Source organism: Esox lucius, chromosome 9 (genome assembly GCF_011004845.1).
Source record: "Esox lucius isolate fEsoLuc1 chromosome 9, fEsoLuc1.pri, whole genome shotgun sequence".
In the NCBI taxonomy this organism is placed as follows: domain Eukaryota; kingdom Metazoa; phylum Chordata; class Actinopteri; order Esociformes; family Esocidae; genus Esox; species Esox lucius.
Genome location: NC_047577.1, coordinates 19121734 through 19139424, shown reverse-complemented (window position 1 = coordinate 19139424; position 17691 = coordinate 19121734). Strand labels below are relative to the sequence as shown.

The following is a 17691-nucleotide window of genomic DNA, read 5'->3' as shown; positions in this document are numbered from 1 at the left end:
CATCTACTAGTTTTGCCTTATTTAGACCAACTCTACACATGTAGCTCTCACGGCAAATTGTAAGACCACTAAATAAATACGTCATATCCACGCGCCTTCACAACTGAAAGAAGGGTCCTTTTCCTAGAAGAGTCGCAGCCGGTGTCTCTGGAAGGTTCTTAACGGAGCGGGAGATAAATCCGAATCTTTACCCATCTGACACCAGGCAATAATTTCTGTGTTTTGGGGTACATCGGTCCCCATCAGAAGTATTATAGTAACATATTCCGGCGAAAATAAGTAAGGATGCCTGAACCAATGTCTGCTCCAAAGATGTCAAATGGTGGCATGAAAAACAAAGGACGAGGTGCATATGTGGACCGTGACAAGCCAGCACAGATTCGTTTCAGTAATATCTCCGCAGGGAAAGGTAAAGTGCACATGTAGTTCCTGTTTGATTGTTAGCGATGCAAAGAAATAATTGCCCCTGTAAATGTGTTTGTTCCATTCAGTTGCCATAGCATCAACTGCTGCGACACTCCCTTTGCTAATGAATTGATGCTCCTGCTCGCTCAGTCAGGGCAGGGCAACCAACCGTTAGCCACAAGTTGGTACCCATTTAGCTAGCATGACTCCTCATTAACCATTATTTGTCCATTACACCGTTCGTACAGCCCCAAACACGTATGTGCTTGCTATGTACAGGTAGTAGGCTAACTACCATTGAGTGTCCACTTGATCACCATTGTACTCTAGCATCAAGAATAAGAATTACTTAAAGGAAGTGTTAAGAAAAGCTGTGTATTTACTCTATAACCAATATGGTGTGTTATTGGAGTCATTTTTGTTCCCCTCAGTAGTCAAGCAATAAACATTGTCCATAAAAGGTATCCTAATGCAAGAGGGGCGTGTCCTGTTTTTGGAAGTAACATATTTTTTGTTTGACAGCTGTTGCTGAATGCATCAGAACCAGCCTGGGCCCTAAGGGCATGGACAAAATGGTAATTAAAAGTAACCATTTACGAGAACCTCTCTTCTCGTCACCGTCTTTCAGTGTTTGGTCATTGGTATCTAACTTAAAGTGGGATTGATTGTTGCAGATCCAGGATGGGAAGGGTGACGTGACCATCACTAATGACGGAGCCACCATTCTGAAACAGATGCAGGTGCTTCACCCTGCAGCTAAGATGGTAAGGCTCGGGGAGGGCGGTATTCAACCAGGTCAAGACATATGAATTACTGCTCTGACACCTGGCGTGGCACCTACATTGAAGTTATTACATTTTATTTCTTTTTTTTTTATTTGCATCTTCCGGATACTTTCATCTCTTGCCTCCCTATCCTTTTGAGATGACCAATATCTGTTTTTTTTCTCGGTTTTCTTTGAGATGGTGGAGCTGTCCAAAGCCCAGGATATTGAAGCTGGTGATGGCACCACCTCTGTGGTGGTGATAGCTGGTGCGCTGCTGGATGCGTGTGCCAAACTGCTGCAGAAGGGTAAGGGATGCCATTCACACCTGTTCTCCATGCATGGATCTAACAAGCTTCCACACAGTGCAAAACACCTTACAGTGGCCTCCCACAGGCCACGTCGGTTTAGAAAGAGACAACCAATTCTAGCGTATTGAAACACTGCAGTGTATCCAGTCCCTCCTCCAACAGGCGGCTGCGAACCTGGAAAAACTCTGGTTGACATTGAGACATAGGGGTGGTGGTGGGGTCAGGCACCATTTCAGAACATTGTGGTTTATGGAGGAGCTCGGTGGAGTGGCAAACGTAGCTCTCTTGGGAATAGGTTTGGTTACCAATGTGGGATTTTCTCTATAAACCCCTAGACATAATGTGCATCGCCCAACCGCAGTGGCGCAATAACATCCGGTTTTCGCAGATGTAGTGTCTTCAACCCATCATTCCTTCACCCTAAAAACCGGTCACTGCCCCCGAACCGTCAGGGCTTTATGAGCCCAAGCGTCTTCTCTGCTTCTCCGCCAGGCATCCACCCCACCACCATCTCAGAGTCCTTCCAGAAGGCTGTGGACAAGGGCGTGGAGGTGCTGACAGGCATGAGCCAGCCAGTGCTGCTGAGTGACCGTGAGACTCTACTGAACAGCGCCACCACCTCGCTGTGCTCCAAGGTGGTGTCTCAGTACTCCAGCCTGCTGGCACCCATGAGCGTGGACGCGGTGATGCACGTCATTGACCCGGCCACTGCCACCGGCGTGGACCTGCACGACATCCACATCGTCAAGAAGCTGGGGTGAGGAGACGGGAAGAGACGGGCTGCGGGTCTCCCGGGTTAAGATTGGCTCAGGCCTGGGTTGTCTGCCAGTCAAACCTGGGTCTCTTTCATTAGGACATGGGATAAGAGAACTTATTTTCTGCTGCAAAATGCTTGCAAGTTATCTTATTATTTTGGTTGCTGTTCTTGCCAATTTGGTTCTTATTTTTCAGGGCCCAGCAGTTTATTGTGGGCTACTACTGTCAGCGTCATGACACTGTCATACCTAATGGTTTGATGGCTTCATAAACAAGTTGGAAGGGCACATTTTCACTCTCCAGTTCTCGTTCTGTGGGGGTCTGGACATGTCTGATGTGCTAGATTAATCTCATACGGTCAATTAGCAGCTTGGCTCATCTTTGCCTTCACTGCCAGTCACCTTCTGACAATCTATCACACCAATGACCTCCTTATGAGTAGGAGTATCTTCCCTTTTGTATTGTATGGGTTCATACTCTTAGTCCACATGGAAGGGAAAGACTGGCATCCACACTTCAAATGTTTTGAGCACCGCTAACTGGAGCAAACATGTTTTCTGCAGTGGGACCATTGATGACTGCGAGCTGGTGGATGGCCTGGTGCTGACCCAGAGGGTGGTAAACTCCAGTGTGTCCCGTGTGGAGAAGGCAAAGATCGGCCTCATCCAGTTCTGCCTGTCCCCGCCTAAAACCGATGTAAGCACAACCTTTCTCTTTTAAAATCACCAACCGTCAATGCCTTGACTGATGCAATATTATTATTTTTATCCTTTCTTAAATTTGCTTGACCCATTTTATTATTTGGATTATCCATTATTGTTTTCCAAGCTGTGTTTGTGTGTCCCCAGATGGACAACCAAATAGTGGTGTCTGACTATGCCCAGATGGACCGTGTGCTACGCGAGGAGCGTGCCTACATCCTCAACCTGGTCAAACAGATCAAGAAGGCAGGCTGCAACGTCCTGCTCATCCAGAAGTCCATCCTCAGGTAACTGCCACATGCTAAGGTCAATACTGGAAAACATCTGGCCAAAATGTCATTGCCAACGAATATTGTCCCCTGTGTAGTGTGATGTGATGAGCGTTGTGAAATGTTATCAGTAGTGGGACATTTTAGAATGAACCAGAATTACTTGGTTTCCTGTCTATTAGATGGGTAGATAAGTCTTTGCATATGTTTGTGCAATCTGGGTTGCTGAATCACAGCGATGTGGGTATAGTTTAAAAAGTCATCCTGTACTTCAGGGATGCTCTGAGTGACCTGGCCCTTCACTTCCTGAACAAGATGAAGATCATGGTGGTGAAAGAGATCGAAAGGGAGGACATTGAATTCATCTGCAAGGTAATGCAAAAACAGAATGGCTTCTACATGTCTTCTATTGTTCGTCATCATGATGCCAACAGCCATTGTGGAAGTCAACACCAACCCATGTCTTTCTGCCCCATCAGACCATTGGCACCAAGCCAGTCGCCCACATCGACCAGTTCCTTCCGGAGATGCTGGGTTCCGCTGAGTTGGCAGAAGAAGTCAGTCTGGATGGCTCTGGCAAGCTGGTCAAGGTGAATGGCCTATTCACTTAAAGGGAGTCGCTCAATCTCAAAGGCATTGACACGTGTCTGCCAAGTCATCTTCCAACCTCCTTGAATAATGATCTTTGTGTTTTTTAGCTGTATGTAAATGTTAATAGGTGAACTCACTGTTCTCCCTGGCTTGGTTTGCTCCGTAGATTACAGGTTGCACCAGCCCCGGGAAAACTGTGAGCATTGTGGTGCGCGGCTCCAACAAGCTGGTGATTGAGGAGGCGGAGCGCTCCATCCATGACGCCCTGTGTGTCATCCGCTGCCTAGTCAAGAAGAGGTACTGCTCAATTCCTTGTTTGGCTGACAGACACCGAGCAGATGATGTTCACGTCATCGCCTAAATCTTACTGATAGGAAAACCTGGGCTAGGTGGTAGTGCTGGAGTGAATGCCTGTGTTTACTCTCGCCAATCCTAAGATGTACCTAGTGACTCTGCCCCGACTAATCCCTGGCTCTCTTGCCCAGAGCATTGATTGCTGGTGGCGGTGCCCCCGAGATCGAGCTGGCCCTGCGCCTGGCAGAGTACTCCCGCACTCTCCCAGGCATGGAGGCGTACTGCGTGAGAGCATACGCTGATGCCCTGGAAGTTGTGCCATCCACACTAGCCGAGAATGCCGGCCTGAACCCCATCTCCACCGTCACAGAGCTCCGCAACAGACATGCCCAAGGAGAGAAGACCGCCGGGATCAATGTCCGCAAGGTACGGCCCTGCCCCATCTACACGTATTCATTTGGGGGTTTATTATTTTAGGTTTTTTTTTTTTGTCATTGTGAGAATCCACATGAAGGTAGTTTAAACTAGATGTGTAAATGTCACCTGTAGAAAAGGGATTCATGTGAGTTAGCGTTGCATCTCCATGTGCTACAGTCTGAATGTCTCACCATTGCCCTCCCACTCTAATTTCTGCACTCAGGGTGGTATTTCCAACATCCTGGAGGAACTGGTGGTTCAGCCTCTACTGGTGTCTGTCAGTGCCTTGACTCTGGCCACTGAGACTGTCCGCAGCATTCTCAAGATTGACGATGTGGTAAGAAACCAGACATCGCTCTTGTGGAGATAATGTTTTATGTGAATTTGTCATTATGTTCATGCCTTTCTTCTAAGGCACAACACTGCCTAGATGGACATTTAGACATTGGAATACACACTGATTAAAAGTAGTAACAATTTAGCATTAACTTAGTAGTGAAAGTATGTTTTTGTCTTACAGGTTAACACCCGATAAGGAGAAGGGTGTTTTATCAATGTAGCAAGAACCCAACCTGTTACTGCACTGCTTGTTCCACCAGGGATCCTAGGACCATCTGCTTGTTAAGACCTCTATGTCCAGAAGACCTCTAGTTGTTGCGTAATTTAATAAAACCTGTCTTTTTGGACGCTTCATTTCCATGTCCTTGTGCTTTTGTTGTGTGTACTAGTTGTTCGTTTTCTCAATCTTGAAACCTTTTGGTTACTGGTCAGAGGCTCTAACCTGCCTGTTATTTGGCCTCCAATTACTTGTCAGTACCCCACCTGACTGACAGGCATAGCTGATCTCGTTTTGAGTAGATTGTATGATCTCATCGGGCTAATCAGGATCCTAATAAAATGTCACTGAACACCTACAAAATCAAACTGGGTCATCATTAGTTTAGAGACTAACAAGAGAACACCACCCAAATACATTTTTCTAATTCGTCAAGTGTAATGTTAAATATTGATTATTTGGAGAAAAATAAAATACTTGTGTGTATATACTTTATTTCATGTTTTAATTTATTATATAGTCATAAGTTCTAGCTGATCGCCAGTACTTCCACCATACGCTTTGCATGTTAAAACTCGGTAGCCATGTTGGTCAATGTTGGTCCGTTACCTACTCACTTCCGGAAATGGTCACTTCCTTCACAACCACAAGATGCGTAGCGGTTGCTCAGGAGAGCACCTGCTGTGCTATTGCTTGCGTTTCTCAAGTAGTTGTAGCATCGCTAGTTGATTTGACTAATCGAATCGTTTAGCAAGAAGAACAGGGAAGCTATGGCAAACGCGCATCGCACAAACGTCTTGGTTACCTCTTGCTTGAAAACGCCGGTAGACCCACATACCAAGGCTCCTTTGGCGCTGTATGAAAGGGAGCGTACCATTCCATATTCATCAGCAGCTGCTCATGTCGACAATCGAGACTATGAGAAAGAGGTACGTTCTCTGGCTGTTTGGTGTTGTATTTGTATGATGAGCTAAGAAGTCTGGAGAAAAAAAGTGTTGTATTATGGATAGAAAACCAATTAATATAACGGGAAAGAAGCCAACATCGCCAGGATGTCCCACAATCCAATCCGGAGAGAAATTGAACTCTTATTGCACAGGATAGGAATACCATTTAGCCTACTTCATATTCATGTTTTGTCTTTTCATAATAGGTATCGTTTTTGTTCTACATTAATACACGATATTGAATTTCTTATATTTTTGTATTATTGTAAGCCTATGTCACTGGGCGGAGGTGTCAATTGAAGTGTGGATTCCCATGAATTAGGCAAATATATTTAATATCCAGCGTGTTTTGAAGGTGGGGAAGGTTCGGAATGTCGAAGTATATCACATACGCCTGCGCATTCTCGTAAAAGATCGTTACTGCATCCACTTAGACTTTGTTTTCAGGTCAACCCACCTGTGTGGGTGGAGACTTGACCCGCATAATTTGTGGCTGTCCTATTTTTGGCTTCTATCGCCAGATTAAACTGACGTCACGCCACCAGTAATTGTCAATGCTTAATTTCCTTTGGATAACATGATTGAATTTTACCTGTTTTTCTCAAGGAAATTATCATATTTGTATGGGGTTCAGGTGGTCGTTAATGTTTTTAATATTTGTAAATGTATGATTTGATCTCCATTCATAAAAAGTACATTAGAGGTGGAAAATGTTTGGAGGCAAAACTGCTAGTACCCTATGACTGATAAACACACTTCACAGTCATCCACCTTCAGTACATTGCGGTATGGCCAGGTCATCCAAACCAACAGAGCTGGGGATAATGAGATTAGGCTTCGAGTAGCCATCTCATATTGTTACAAACATTTTAGGGCTTATTTACATTACGAGAGAGAATGAAACGCAATATAGACTTATCTTTAGTTTTCATACATTCCATAGCGATTCAATTTACACCAGCATGTTCGAGACGTACTACGCCGGATTGAGCACGTCAATCGAGGGAAAATATCACCGCGGTATAGATTTATTTTATGTTTGATATCAGGAGTTTGCTCGTCAGTAGCTCTCGCACAAAATGTCGCATTAAAAAACTAAATGACAGACCGGCAATAGGCTAAATATTTACTAATAATTGTAAATAATTTGGGAATAAATATGTAAACTTTTGAGATTAGAGATAAAGTAACTAACAAACAACGGCTTTTACTATTTCTCTTGCTCATATGGATAGTGATCTATTAAAAATTGTTGTGTAAAAGGATAAAGTATTTTAAAATCAGTAAAATTGAAAATAGAAAAATCTAATCGGTTTATTCTAATAATGTTCAGTGACCAAAATTGTGGTTTTAGAGGTTGGATTTAGAGGTTGCATTAACATTTTAATATCTGCCATCAATATATGAAGCTATTAAAATGTAAATGAATGAATTGAGTACCAGAGCTGGAATAAGACAATTGAAAAAAATACAGAGATGAAATTATAGAAATATTTTAAGTTTTCCTTTGAGAGGAGAGGTACACACCACACTTGTTTGCAGATCTCTATCTCATATGGACAGTCAGCTATACAAAAATTGTTGTATGGAAATGTAAGTGTTTTAGAGGAATATGTCTGGATAGGAACCTATTTAATATTTTAAGAGATGTTATAAGGCAAACATTTGTTCACAAATAAAGATAAATAATTGGGTATAAAGAAAGTTTCTGTAGATAACTAGCTCATATAGATTTTAAGCTATTAGAAACAGCAGGTAAAATGAAAAATAGCAATTATAATGGGTTTTCTTTGGACAAGGAAGATCAGTGACAAAATGTTTTTTGATTTTGGATAGTATTATTACCTGTAAACTATTGTAGGCTTAATCTATTTTGTTTGACCTTTTATTTGTACAAAATGCAGCTCCATAAAAAATTAAGAGACCACTGCACCTTTTTCTTTCCTTTGCAGAAAAGTTTAAAAATAAAGTTTTGAGTGAGGAACAGAAGCATTCAATTTGCAGTGGTCTCTTAATTTTAACCCTTCTGTTCCTCACTCAAAACCTTCCTTTTCAACTTTTTTGGAAAAGAAAGAAAAAGGTGCAGTGTTCTCTTAATTTTTTCCGGAGCTGTGTAACCTTTTATAATTTAAGTGTGGTGGAAAAAATGGAAGTTGGCACAATGGAAATGAAATCTCTAAAAATGCTGGTTGCATTTTAAGGTGATCCTTTAGCCTCAACTACGTGACAACCTTCCATTAAATTTAAGGTAAAATTGTTGTTTGAAAACACAATGAAACAAATAAGCCAAAGGGTGTATCTTGCTATATTACATATCACTGTTGTCTTTGTAAGACGTTTCGTGGAAGAGCTATTGACTAACCAACTCAGAATATCAAATATAAAACCAAATTTACCCTGGTCTGACTAATATTTTTGTTGATATTCTAATTTGAAGCTTTGCCATTTTTCAGACAAAAAAATGGAGATGGGGAGCGATCAATTCCATCAACATCTATAAAATTATTTTGTCCTTACAGCCACCATCCAATTCTAGATACTGTACACTTTTTTTGCATAGCTAACAGATTGATAATGTCCTTGTAAGGCACCATGTATTATTTCTAGGAAACACAGATATATGATTCACAATCAGTGGGAAAGATAGTTTGCTGAAATGGCAGTAGATGGGAATCGAACCCTTGTTGCAGCAGTATATGTGCCCTGCAGGCAATGGCTTAGACCACTGGACCACCGTAGGACCCTGTAAATAACCATTAAATGGTTAAAAAAACTTTCCAATTACTTTTTCATTTCACTTTTCAGCTGGAGTATGATGACTCAGGTTCTGAGTTTGGTGGCGTGGAATGTCTAGAGAAGGGCAGCCCCCTGATGATCAAAGATTACCGTGTGACGGGGGATCACATTGACCTGCGCGAGTTCTACTTCTCCAATGAGGAGTACTACCGCAAGTTGGAAGAGCTGAAGATGACCCACCTTCGCACCATGGCCGAACTGGAGGGGATGTACCGCAAGAAGCTTGAGCACAAAGGCACTCTAACCTCGGACAAAGTGCAGGGCTCACAGGAACACAGGTGGGTTGTTGATCTTGCCTGGTAGTGTTGCAAATGTTGCCTTTTAATTTCGATAACTTAAAGACATAACTTTTGCACCTTTCTGTTTACTACGGACACAAACATTAGATTGAAAAAAAAGTTTTTTTACTATCTCAGCAATATTAGATTTAGATTAGATTCAACTTTATTGTCAGTGAACAAGTACATGTGCAGTACAATGAAACGCAGTTTGCATCTAACCAGAAGTGCAAATAAAAGAGGGCAAAACATTTATGAGTATTAAGTATATGCATAATTCAAGTGGATTTTGTAGATGTGCAATGATGCAAATGCAGTACAAATGGCAATACTAAATGTGCAATTAAGGCAAATAGAGGAGGGCATAACATTAAAAGTTTATACACATTTTTAAAAGTATTAAGTATAGTGTATGTTACAAGTGGGATAATAGTGCGGGTACAAATGGCAATTCTAAATGTGCAAGGGCATTCTAGATGTGCAAGGACATTCTAGATGTGCAAGGGCATTCTAGATGTGCAATTGAGCCTAGAGTGGATGACCATGTTGAATACTGAGCTGAAGTCTATGAATTGCATTCTCACATAAGTGTTGGTTTTGTCCAGGTGGACCAGGGCAGAGTGTAATGCTGTGGACCTGTTCGACTGGTAGGCAAACTGGTAGGGATCCAGTGTTAGGGGGAGGCAGGACTTAAGGTGGGCCAGAACTAGTCTTTCGCACATGCTCTGAGCACACGCCCGGGGACGCCATCAGGACCAGCAGCCTTGCTATTTACTATGTATTACTGACAATGGATTGTGTGCCTCATTCGGTGGAGAAAATGCACCCTATGTTTATTACTGTCTAGCTCAATGTCATGTTCTCTGGATTGATGATAGGTTGTAGAAGCGGTGGATGTCTTTGGAAGTCTGTTGTTACAATGGAGTATGTGCCCTTCCTTAGGGCTTCTTAATTCGATCTCTTTGTGATGTGCACTGTCCTATCTACCTCGGGGAGAGGGAGGGGGCCAGTCACAGAGAGTAATTCAGTGATCAAAGGATCTCTGTCCAGGCTGCTAAGCCTTTTGACCTCACGCTTCCTCCCTTTTTGACCATCAGAAATCCTGTACCGTGAAACTGTTTATTTGTTGTGTCCTTTATGCCTATTATTTGGGACTTTGGTCTCTTATGTGGTTTACGTGGGTCAGTGACAGTGACTGTGCTAACGGTGCAAAATCACTGTTGTTTGTTCACTAGGTCATACTTGAAGATCAGCCCTATGCCCGTTCGGAGTCTGAGGAAGGCTCACTCAGCTCTGGAGCTCCGAAGGGGCTTGGGGCTCTCAGACACATCCGACGAGGAAGTTGCCATCAACAACGATGTGGAGAAGGGTCTGCAGTCCTCTCCCAAAGAGCACATCAAGAATATGTGGCAGGACTTCAAGCTGTCTCCTGGTCAGCGCCACCCATCCACATCCTCCCTCCAGAGCCTCCCAGGGGGCCAAAAGGGCCTCAAGAAAGGCGTCAAGGGTAAGGGCCATAGACAAGGACGAAAAGATGTTGAACAAGCACTCTGGAAACCCAGGGTGACCATCCCTAGGCCATTCCACATGACCGTGCGGGAGAACCAGAAACGTCAGAAAGGTGTCAAGACGCGCTCAGAAATTGAGCTGGAGAACGCTGCCCTGCGGAAGCAGTTGGAGGAGCTTACTGAATGCCAGCGGAAATTCCGTGCCAGCCCCGTGCCCGCCCATGTGCGCCTGCCCCTCTACGAGGAGCTTCATGAACGTGATGAGGAGAGGCGACGGTCCATGCGCGAGCGAGAGCAACAGCGTCTGCTCTCCATCCAGCAGCCCTTCAGCTTCTTAGAGCGTGAGCGTCTGAAGAAGGCGCGGAGAGAGGAGCAACTCCGCAACCTGCTCCCAATCAGCCAAGACAGAGTACGACCATTTAGGGCCAAACCCGTGCCCAAGGCGGTGTATGATGCAGCATCGGGCGAGCAACTGAAAGAGGAGCAGCTGTACCGGGCCATTAAGATGCAGATGAGGGCACAGGAGCTACTCCACAGTGCCTCGATGCCGCCCAGCATGCTGGCACGCCGCCTCAGCGAACGCCAGGGGACCAAGGGTGAAGCCAGGGGGGACACCGCTGGATCAGAGGAGGACAGTAGCACCCCCTACAGGCCTAAAATTAATCCAGAAGTCCCTGACTTTGACTCCAGCTACAGAAGGTTCAAGAAGCAGTTGGAGAGCCGTCGCGACGTGAAACCCGTGACGACGTGTGAGCCATTTCAGCTCCGGACGTCACAGATTCCCTCACACCGTGAACGCATCCTGGCTGACATAAAGAAGGAGGAGATGAGCCCCCGGGCCAAACGATGGCCCTACGTCAGCACAGTTGTACCTGTGCGCTCACCCAATTCAAGCCTTTGCTCTTCCCTGTCAGGCAGTCTGGAACAGCTGCCCACCAAAATCACAGACGCCACCAAAAAACGCCAAGAGGCTGTGAGGTACTGCCCACATAGAATAGCGAGGAGCGTACCCTTTTTAGACGAGTTAGTACGAGCTGCTGAATTCTGTGTTATATAGTTCATTGCCCTGAGAGCTGAAACCCTTGTCTGTTGAACCTTGTGGACTTCCTATCCTGTGGACCTCCAAAAACTCCCTGCCTCCACACAACACCATGCCAAACCTTAGACACATTTATACCCGTCTAGTTGCTGGTAGTACCCTTGGCCTGCATCTTCCCTTTTGACAAACTTCTTCCTTGCATACTTTCCTGACATTGATGACCACCTTGTGTCCTCGAGTAGAAAGGTGCTTGAGATGAGGAAAAAGGCAGAGGAACAGGAGGAGAGATGGAAAGAGAGACAGAAGCAGAGAGAGAAGGAGCTTGCGAAGGAGGTTGCCAAGCGGGCCCAGGCCAACGATGCTCATATGCCCCTTTCCAAGACCAACCAGGCCAAACTCAAGCAGTTCAGGTACCCATAAAGAAACCAGTAACATGGCAATTATACTTCTACACTGCATGCACAATTATTAGGCAAATCGTATTCCTCAAGATTTATTTTATTGTTGAACAAACACAAAGCTCTCAGTCAATTCAAAATATAATTGAACCTCAAACCTGAATGTTTAACAAAGGAAAATTGAGTTTTGATCTTTCTCAGGGGAATACATATGAGGGCAGAATTATTAGGCAAAAAATGGTGTGCAGAATTATTTGGTAACTAATAAAAAAAAAAAATCTCCCAACTCACGTATAACAAATAAGTAACAAAATGGCAATCAATAAATGTGTTTGTCCTTTCAAAAATATTCAGTGACCAATATAACCACCCTTCTTTTCAATAACTACAGTGGGGAGACACCCCAGGTGTGTTGACAATCGTTTCCATGAGACAGGTGCTCTTTACAAGAACCGTAAACACTCATTATTTCCAGAAACGCTATTCATGCAGTGTCTTAGGTTTGGAACATTGATCAAGGGCCTTTTATTCTTTAGGATTTGAAAGGCGAAAATGAGCACTCACAGTAAACATCAGCCCAAGACTCAAGCAAACATATTTTCAGAGAACTTAGTGAATGTAACTATGCCTTTTTAAAGATGTCTATATACTGTGGGGAGAACAAGTATTTGATACACTGCCGATTTTGCAGGTTTTCCCACTTACAAAGCATGTAGAGGTCTGTAATTTTTATCATAGGTACACTTCAAATGTGAGAGACGGAATCTTAAACAAAAATCCTGAAAATCTGAATTTGCATTTTATTGCATAACATAAGTATTTGATCACCTACCAACCAGTAAGAAATCCAGCTCTCACAGACCTGTTAGTTTTTCTTTAAGAAGCCCTCCTGTTCTCCACTCATTACCTGTATTAACTGCACCTGTTTGAACTCGTTACCTGTATAAAATTCACCTGTCGACACACTCAATCAAACAGTCTCCAACCTCTCCACAATGGCCAAGACCAGAGAGCTGTGGAAGGACATCAGGGATAAAATTGTAGACCTGCACAAGGCTGGGATGGGCTACAGGACAATAGGCAAGCAGCTTGGTGAGAACGCAACAACTGTTGGCGCAATTATTAGAAAATTGAAGAAGTTCAAGATGACGGTCAATCTCCCTCGGTCTGGGGCTCCATGCAAGATCTCACCTCGTGGGGCATCAATGATCATGAGGAAGGATCGCGAGATCTTGGCCAACAACCTCCTTCCCTCAGTAAGATCATTGAAGATGGGTCGTGGCTGGGTCTTCCAGCATGACAACGACCCGAAACGCACAGCCAGGGTAACTAAGGAGTGGCTCCGTAAGAAGCATCTCAAGGTCCTGTAGTGGCCTAGCCAGTCTCCAGACCTGAACCCAATAGAACATTTTTGGAGGGAGCTGAAAGTCTGTAATGCCCAGCGACAGCCCTGAAACCTGAAGGATCTGGAGAAGGTCTGTATGGAGGAGTGGGCCAAAATTCCTGCTGCAGTGTGTGCAAACCTGGTCAAGAACTACAGGAAACATGTGATCTCTGTAATTGCAAACAAAGGTTTCTGTACCAAATATTAAGTATCAAATACTTATGTCATGCAATAAAATGCAAATTAATTACTTAAAAATCATACTATGTGATTTCTCTGGATTTGTTTTTTAGATTCCGTCACTCACAGCTGAAGAGTACCTATGATAAAAATTACAGACTTCTACATGCTTTGTAAGTGGGAAAACCTGCAAAATCGGCAGTGTATCAAATATTTGTTCTCCCTACTGTACCATGAGCCCTCCATCCATGGAGTCTGTCAGTTTCTTGATATGTTCACGATCAACATTCGCTGAAGCAGCAACCTTGGCCTCCCAAATGCTGTTCAAAGAGGTGTATTGTCTTCCCTGACTGTAAATCTCACATTTGAGAAGGCCCCACAAATTCTAAATAGGATTTAAGTCAGGTGAGGAAGGGGTCCAGGTCATTATTCTGGCATCTTTGAGGCCCTTGCTTGCTAGCCAAGCAGTTGAGTACATTGATGCATGTGATGGAGCACTGTCCTGCATGAAGATCATGGCCGTCTTGAATGCTGAGGACTTCTTCCTGTACCACTGCTTGAAGAAAGTATCTTCCAGAAACTGGCAGTAGGTTTGGGAGTTGAATTTCAGTCCATCTTCAACTCGAAAAGGTCCACCTACCTCATCCTTAATCATAGCAGCCCATACCAGTACCCCTTCTGCACCTGGCTGGCGCCTGACTGAAGTGGTGTCTTGTGTCCATTAGTGATCCAGCCACAGGCCCATCAAGAGTCACTCTCATTTAATCTGTCCATAAAACCTTTGGAAAATCTGTCTTCAGGTATTTCCTTTTCCAATCTATACAGTACATTTCAAATCTTATTCAGTGGTGGTTGTGTTTCAGCCTTCTTGACCTTGACCATGTCTCTAAGCATTTGACACCTTGTACTTCTGGACACTCCAGGTAGGTTGCAGTTCTGGAATATGGTGGCACTGGAGGATAATGGGTTCCTGATAGCTTCACGTTTTAATTCTTCTCAAGTCTTTTCCAGTTAATTTGTGTCTTTTCTTCTCCATGCGTCTTTTGCACCCCAGTTGACTATTCGCAACAAAACCTTTGCCCGGTAGTCACGCTTAGGAAACCTAAGCAATCTGAGGCTAGTATAAAAATCTACTCCACAACCCCCGAACAGTTTATCTGTGTCTTTATATGTGGATAGCATCACTGTTAAATAACACTATTAAAACATATTGAACTTAACATTGCCTCAGTAGTCTGTATTGTGTCTACAATATTCTTTTGAAAGATATGTTGAAATCCTAATTTCAGCCTACATGCCATTTAATAATTACTATTGTGGGGATATCCTTTTTGCGTAACTGCAATTTATTTTGCGGTCCTCAGGGTTTGTTTTCTTTTAACAGTGGGACCATTTTGTTAATTATATTGTTTTTCTTAGACAACATTCAGGTATCGTTTTTGTTCTGTTTCCTTAAACACATTTTTTATATGATGGAACTAATGGTGAAAGATTGCCTGTGTGTTTAAATCAGGAAGCAGGACCTTCAGCGCAGGAAGGAGTACCAGGATGAAATGAGAGAGATTAAGGAGAGAGTTAAGGAGAGGCCTCTGCTGTTGGAACAGGTTGCACAGGTGAGCCTAAAATGGTCAACAGACACACATACAACCTACAGACACTGGCACAGGTGAGCCTGAAATGATCAACAGACACACAGACAACATACAGACACTGGCACAGGTGAGCCTGAAATGATCAACAGACACACAGACAACATACAGACACAGGCACAGGTGAGCCTGAAATGGTCAACAGACACACAGACAACCTACAGACACTGGCACAGGTGAGCCTGAAATGGTCAACAGACACACAGACAACCTACAGACACTGGCACAGGTGAGCCTGAAATGGTCAACAGACACACAGACAACCTACAGACACTGGCACAGGTGAGCCTGAAATGGTCAACAGACACACAGACAACCTACAGACACTGGCACAGGTGAGCCTGAAATGGTCAACAGACACACAGACAACATACAGACACTGGCACAGGTGAGCCTGAAATGGTCAACAGACACACAGACAACATACAGACACTGGCACAGGTGAGCCAGAAATGGTCAACAGACACACAGACAACATACAGACACTGGCACAGGTGAGCCTGAAATGGTCAACAGACACACAGACAACATACAGACATTGGCACATGTGAGCTGAGGGGTACTTGCATTTCGGTAGCTGTAAGAGGCTTCCCTCAAATCAGTTATTCAAACAATACATCTGTGCTTTTGCATGATAAATACATTTGACTAATTCTATTTTGCTATCACTGTTCATTGTGGATTCTATAATTCAACTGTATCTGTTTGTTTGGTTGAAAGATGAACGCCAAACACTCTGCAGAGAAACGCTACACAGACACTCTGCGAGGGTGTGGACTTAGTGAAGACTTCATCCGTGGCCAAGTGGCTAAGTCCCAGTATCCAGGTGGTCAAGAAGCTGCTTTCAGGACCTCCTTCTCTAGTGATTCCACACAAAGGTTAACCAACTCAGTGACTATAGTTTATATATTCATTATTCATTGTACATTTTGCCTTTGACAACTCTACCAAGAAAATACAGTTTCCAATTTTAAATGCATGTTAGGCTCAGTTCATCAACTGTACAGCATAGAGGTCTATATTATTGATATTGATCACATGAACACTTCAAATGCTCTGATGTCTTATTATGCACATTGAGTGTACATTAGGATATTTTAATTGACCATTCATAGGCACTATTACACTTATATTTAATATTTATTTAATATTGTCCATATATCCCTTTTCTACACAATTTGGAATTGGTGTTAATTTATTGTTATGTGTGTATATGTATGTATGTATGTATGTATGTATGTATGTATGTATGTATGTATGTATATGTATATGTATATATATATATAATTTATTTATTTATCTTGAATGGATATTTGGAACTGTTTTGTTTGTTTTCCCAGTCATAAGGAAGAGACTGATGCATCTGCAAACTACATGAAGGACTTCCAGAATGACTACCAAGATGATTATGAAGACAGCTCTGCTGATCAGGAACTAGAAGATGAGCAGAAGGAGGATGAGACGGATGAGTGTGAGTATAAAAACGTGGAAGACGAAGACAGACGCCATGAGGAAGCACAATATGAGAGGGTGGACACTGGGCGTTCTTTAGACGATGGAGATGACAACCACACAGATGACAGCTGCCGTTACTCTGATGACGATGAACATTACTCAGACGCCAGTGAGCATTACTTGCCCCTGGATGAAGAAAGGAATGAGTGCAGTGAGCTTATTAAAAGGCGCCAGAGCAGCCTGAGTTACAGAATCAGCCATCACAGCCAAAGTAGTCAGAACTCTGAGAGTGACAGGGAAAGCACAGCAATAGCTGATATGAAAAGTGATGAGGATGACTGAAATGTCAAAGCAGTTTTTTTTCTTTACAGGTAGATGGCTTTTGTTGTGTGCAAGCTTTTATAATCCTGTCACAAAGTGGCATGTAAATAAAACAACCTGTAATAGATTTTACTTAATGTGCATATAAAGTACTATCAAAAAATGTGTATACATGCATCTTTTGAATTTGTGAATTAAATTGCAGAATTTTTATTTTATACATGAATAGTGTCAGAGACAGACCACTGTAGCATTTCATTTGTTTGTTTAAGGTAACTTTGTCTTGAGATATCCTACTATGCAAAACAATGTGACAATTTCTTAAGTTTTTTTGTTTTACATTTTCTTTTGACAATTAGATATGTCATTGTTATGAGATGTAGAATATCCTTTGCAGTACTTGGTTATACTTTTTTCCAAACATTCCTTAATTGATTGTTTCTTGCATATTTCATGTTCACTATATGGAATATTTTTCATGTATATTCTAGAACTTCTATTGTAGGCTATATAAACATTTTGCAATAAAGCCTCACTTACCTACAAAGTATATATGTGTGGACGTGTAAGGTGTGTTGCGTCCACAAATATATCCGTACCCCTTCAACGACCAGCTAATACAGCAGCATTATGGATGTTAGTTTTGATTGATAGCTTCGTTGGCCAGTTAAAT

General features: G+C 43.0%; 2 protein-coding genes across 3 annotated transcripts; both read left to right on the top strand.

Annotated features, from left to right (window-relative positions):
* Nucleotides 1-100: 100 nt before the first annotated feature.
* On the top strand, nt 101-5200 carry cct4 (chaperonin containing TCP1, subunit 4 (delta)). Its single transcript, XM_010889295.5, has 13 exons — nt 101-409; nt 928-980; nt 1080-1169; nt 1368-1476; nt 1972-2236; nt 2799-2931; nt 3084-3223; nt 3481-3577; nt 3685-3795; nt 3963-4093; nt 4282-4516; nt 4731-4844; nt 5028-5200. Exons 1-13 carry the CDS (start codon nt 286-288, stop codon nt 5040-5042), a joined length of 1617 nt encoding a protein of 538 aa, XP_010887597.1. The 5' UTR covers nt 101-285; the 3' UTR covers nt 5043-5200.
* Nucleotides 5201-5696: 496 nt separating this feature from the next.
* On the top strand, nt 5697-17568 carry fam161a (FAM161 centrosomal protein A). 2 transcript variants are annotated; one of them, XM_029121926.2, is made up of 7 exons: nt 5697-5992; nt 8816-9084; nt 10320-11570; nt 11874-12041; nt 15107-15206; nt 15963-16120; nt 16583-17568. In XM_029121926.2, exons 1-7 carry the CDS (start codon nt 5834-5836, stop codon nt 17037-17039), a joined length of 2562 nt encoding a protein of 853 aa, XP_028977759.2. In that variant the 5' UTR covers nt 5697-5833; the 3' UTR covers nt 17040-17568. The 2 variants fall into 2 exon arrangements, with proteins under 2 accessions (XP_028977759.2, XP_034149907.1); XM_034294016.1 differs by lacking the exon at nt 11874-12041.
* The last annotated feature ends 123 nt before the right edge of the window (nt 17569-17691 follow it).

Coding starts and splice junctions, on each gene's coding strand:
- cct4 (XM_010889295.5), top strand. CDS start 286: ATGCCTGAACCAATGTCTGCTCCAAAGATGTCAAATGGTGGCATGAAA. Junction 1,477..1,971: donor TGCCAAACTGCTGCAGAAGG/GTAAGGGATGCC, acceptor CTTCTCCGCCAG/GCATCCACCCCACCACCATC. Junction 4,094..4,281: donor CGCTGCCTAGTCAAGAAGAG/GTACTGCTCAAT, acceptor TCTCTTGCCCAG/AGCATTGATTGCTGGTGGCG.
- fam161a (XM_029121926.2), top strand. CDS start 5,834: ATGGCAAACGCGCATCGCACAAACGTCTTGGTTACCTCTTGCTTGAAA. Junction 5,993..8,815: donor ATCGAGACTATGAGAAAGAG/GTACGTTCTCTG, acceptor TTCACTTTTCAG/CTGGAGTATGATGACTCAGG. Junction 15,207..15,962: donor TGTTGGAACAGGTTGCACAG/GTGAGCCTAAAA, acceptor TTTGGTTGAAAG/ATGAACGCCAAACACTCTGC.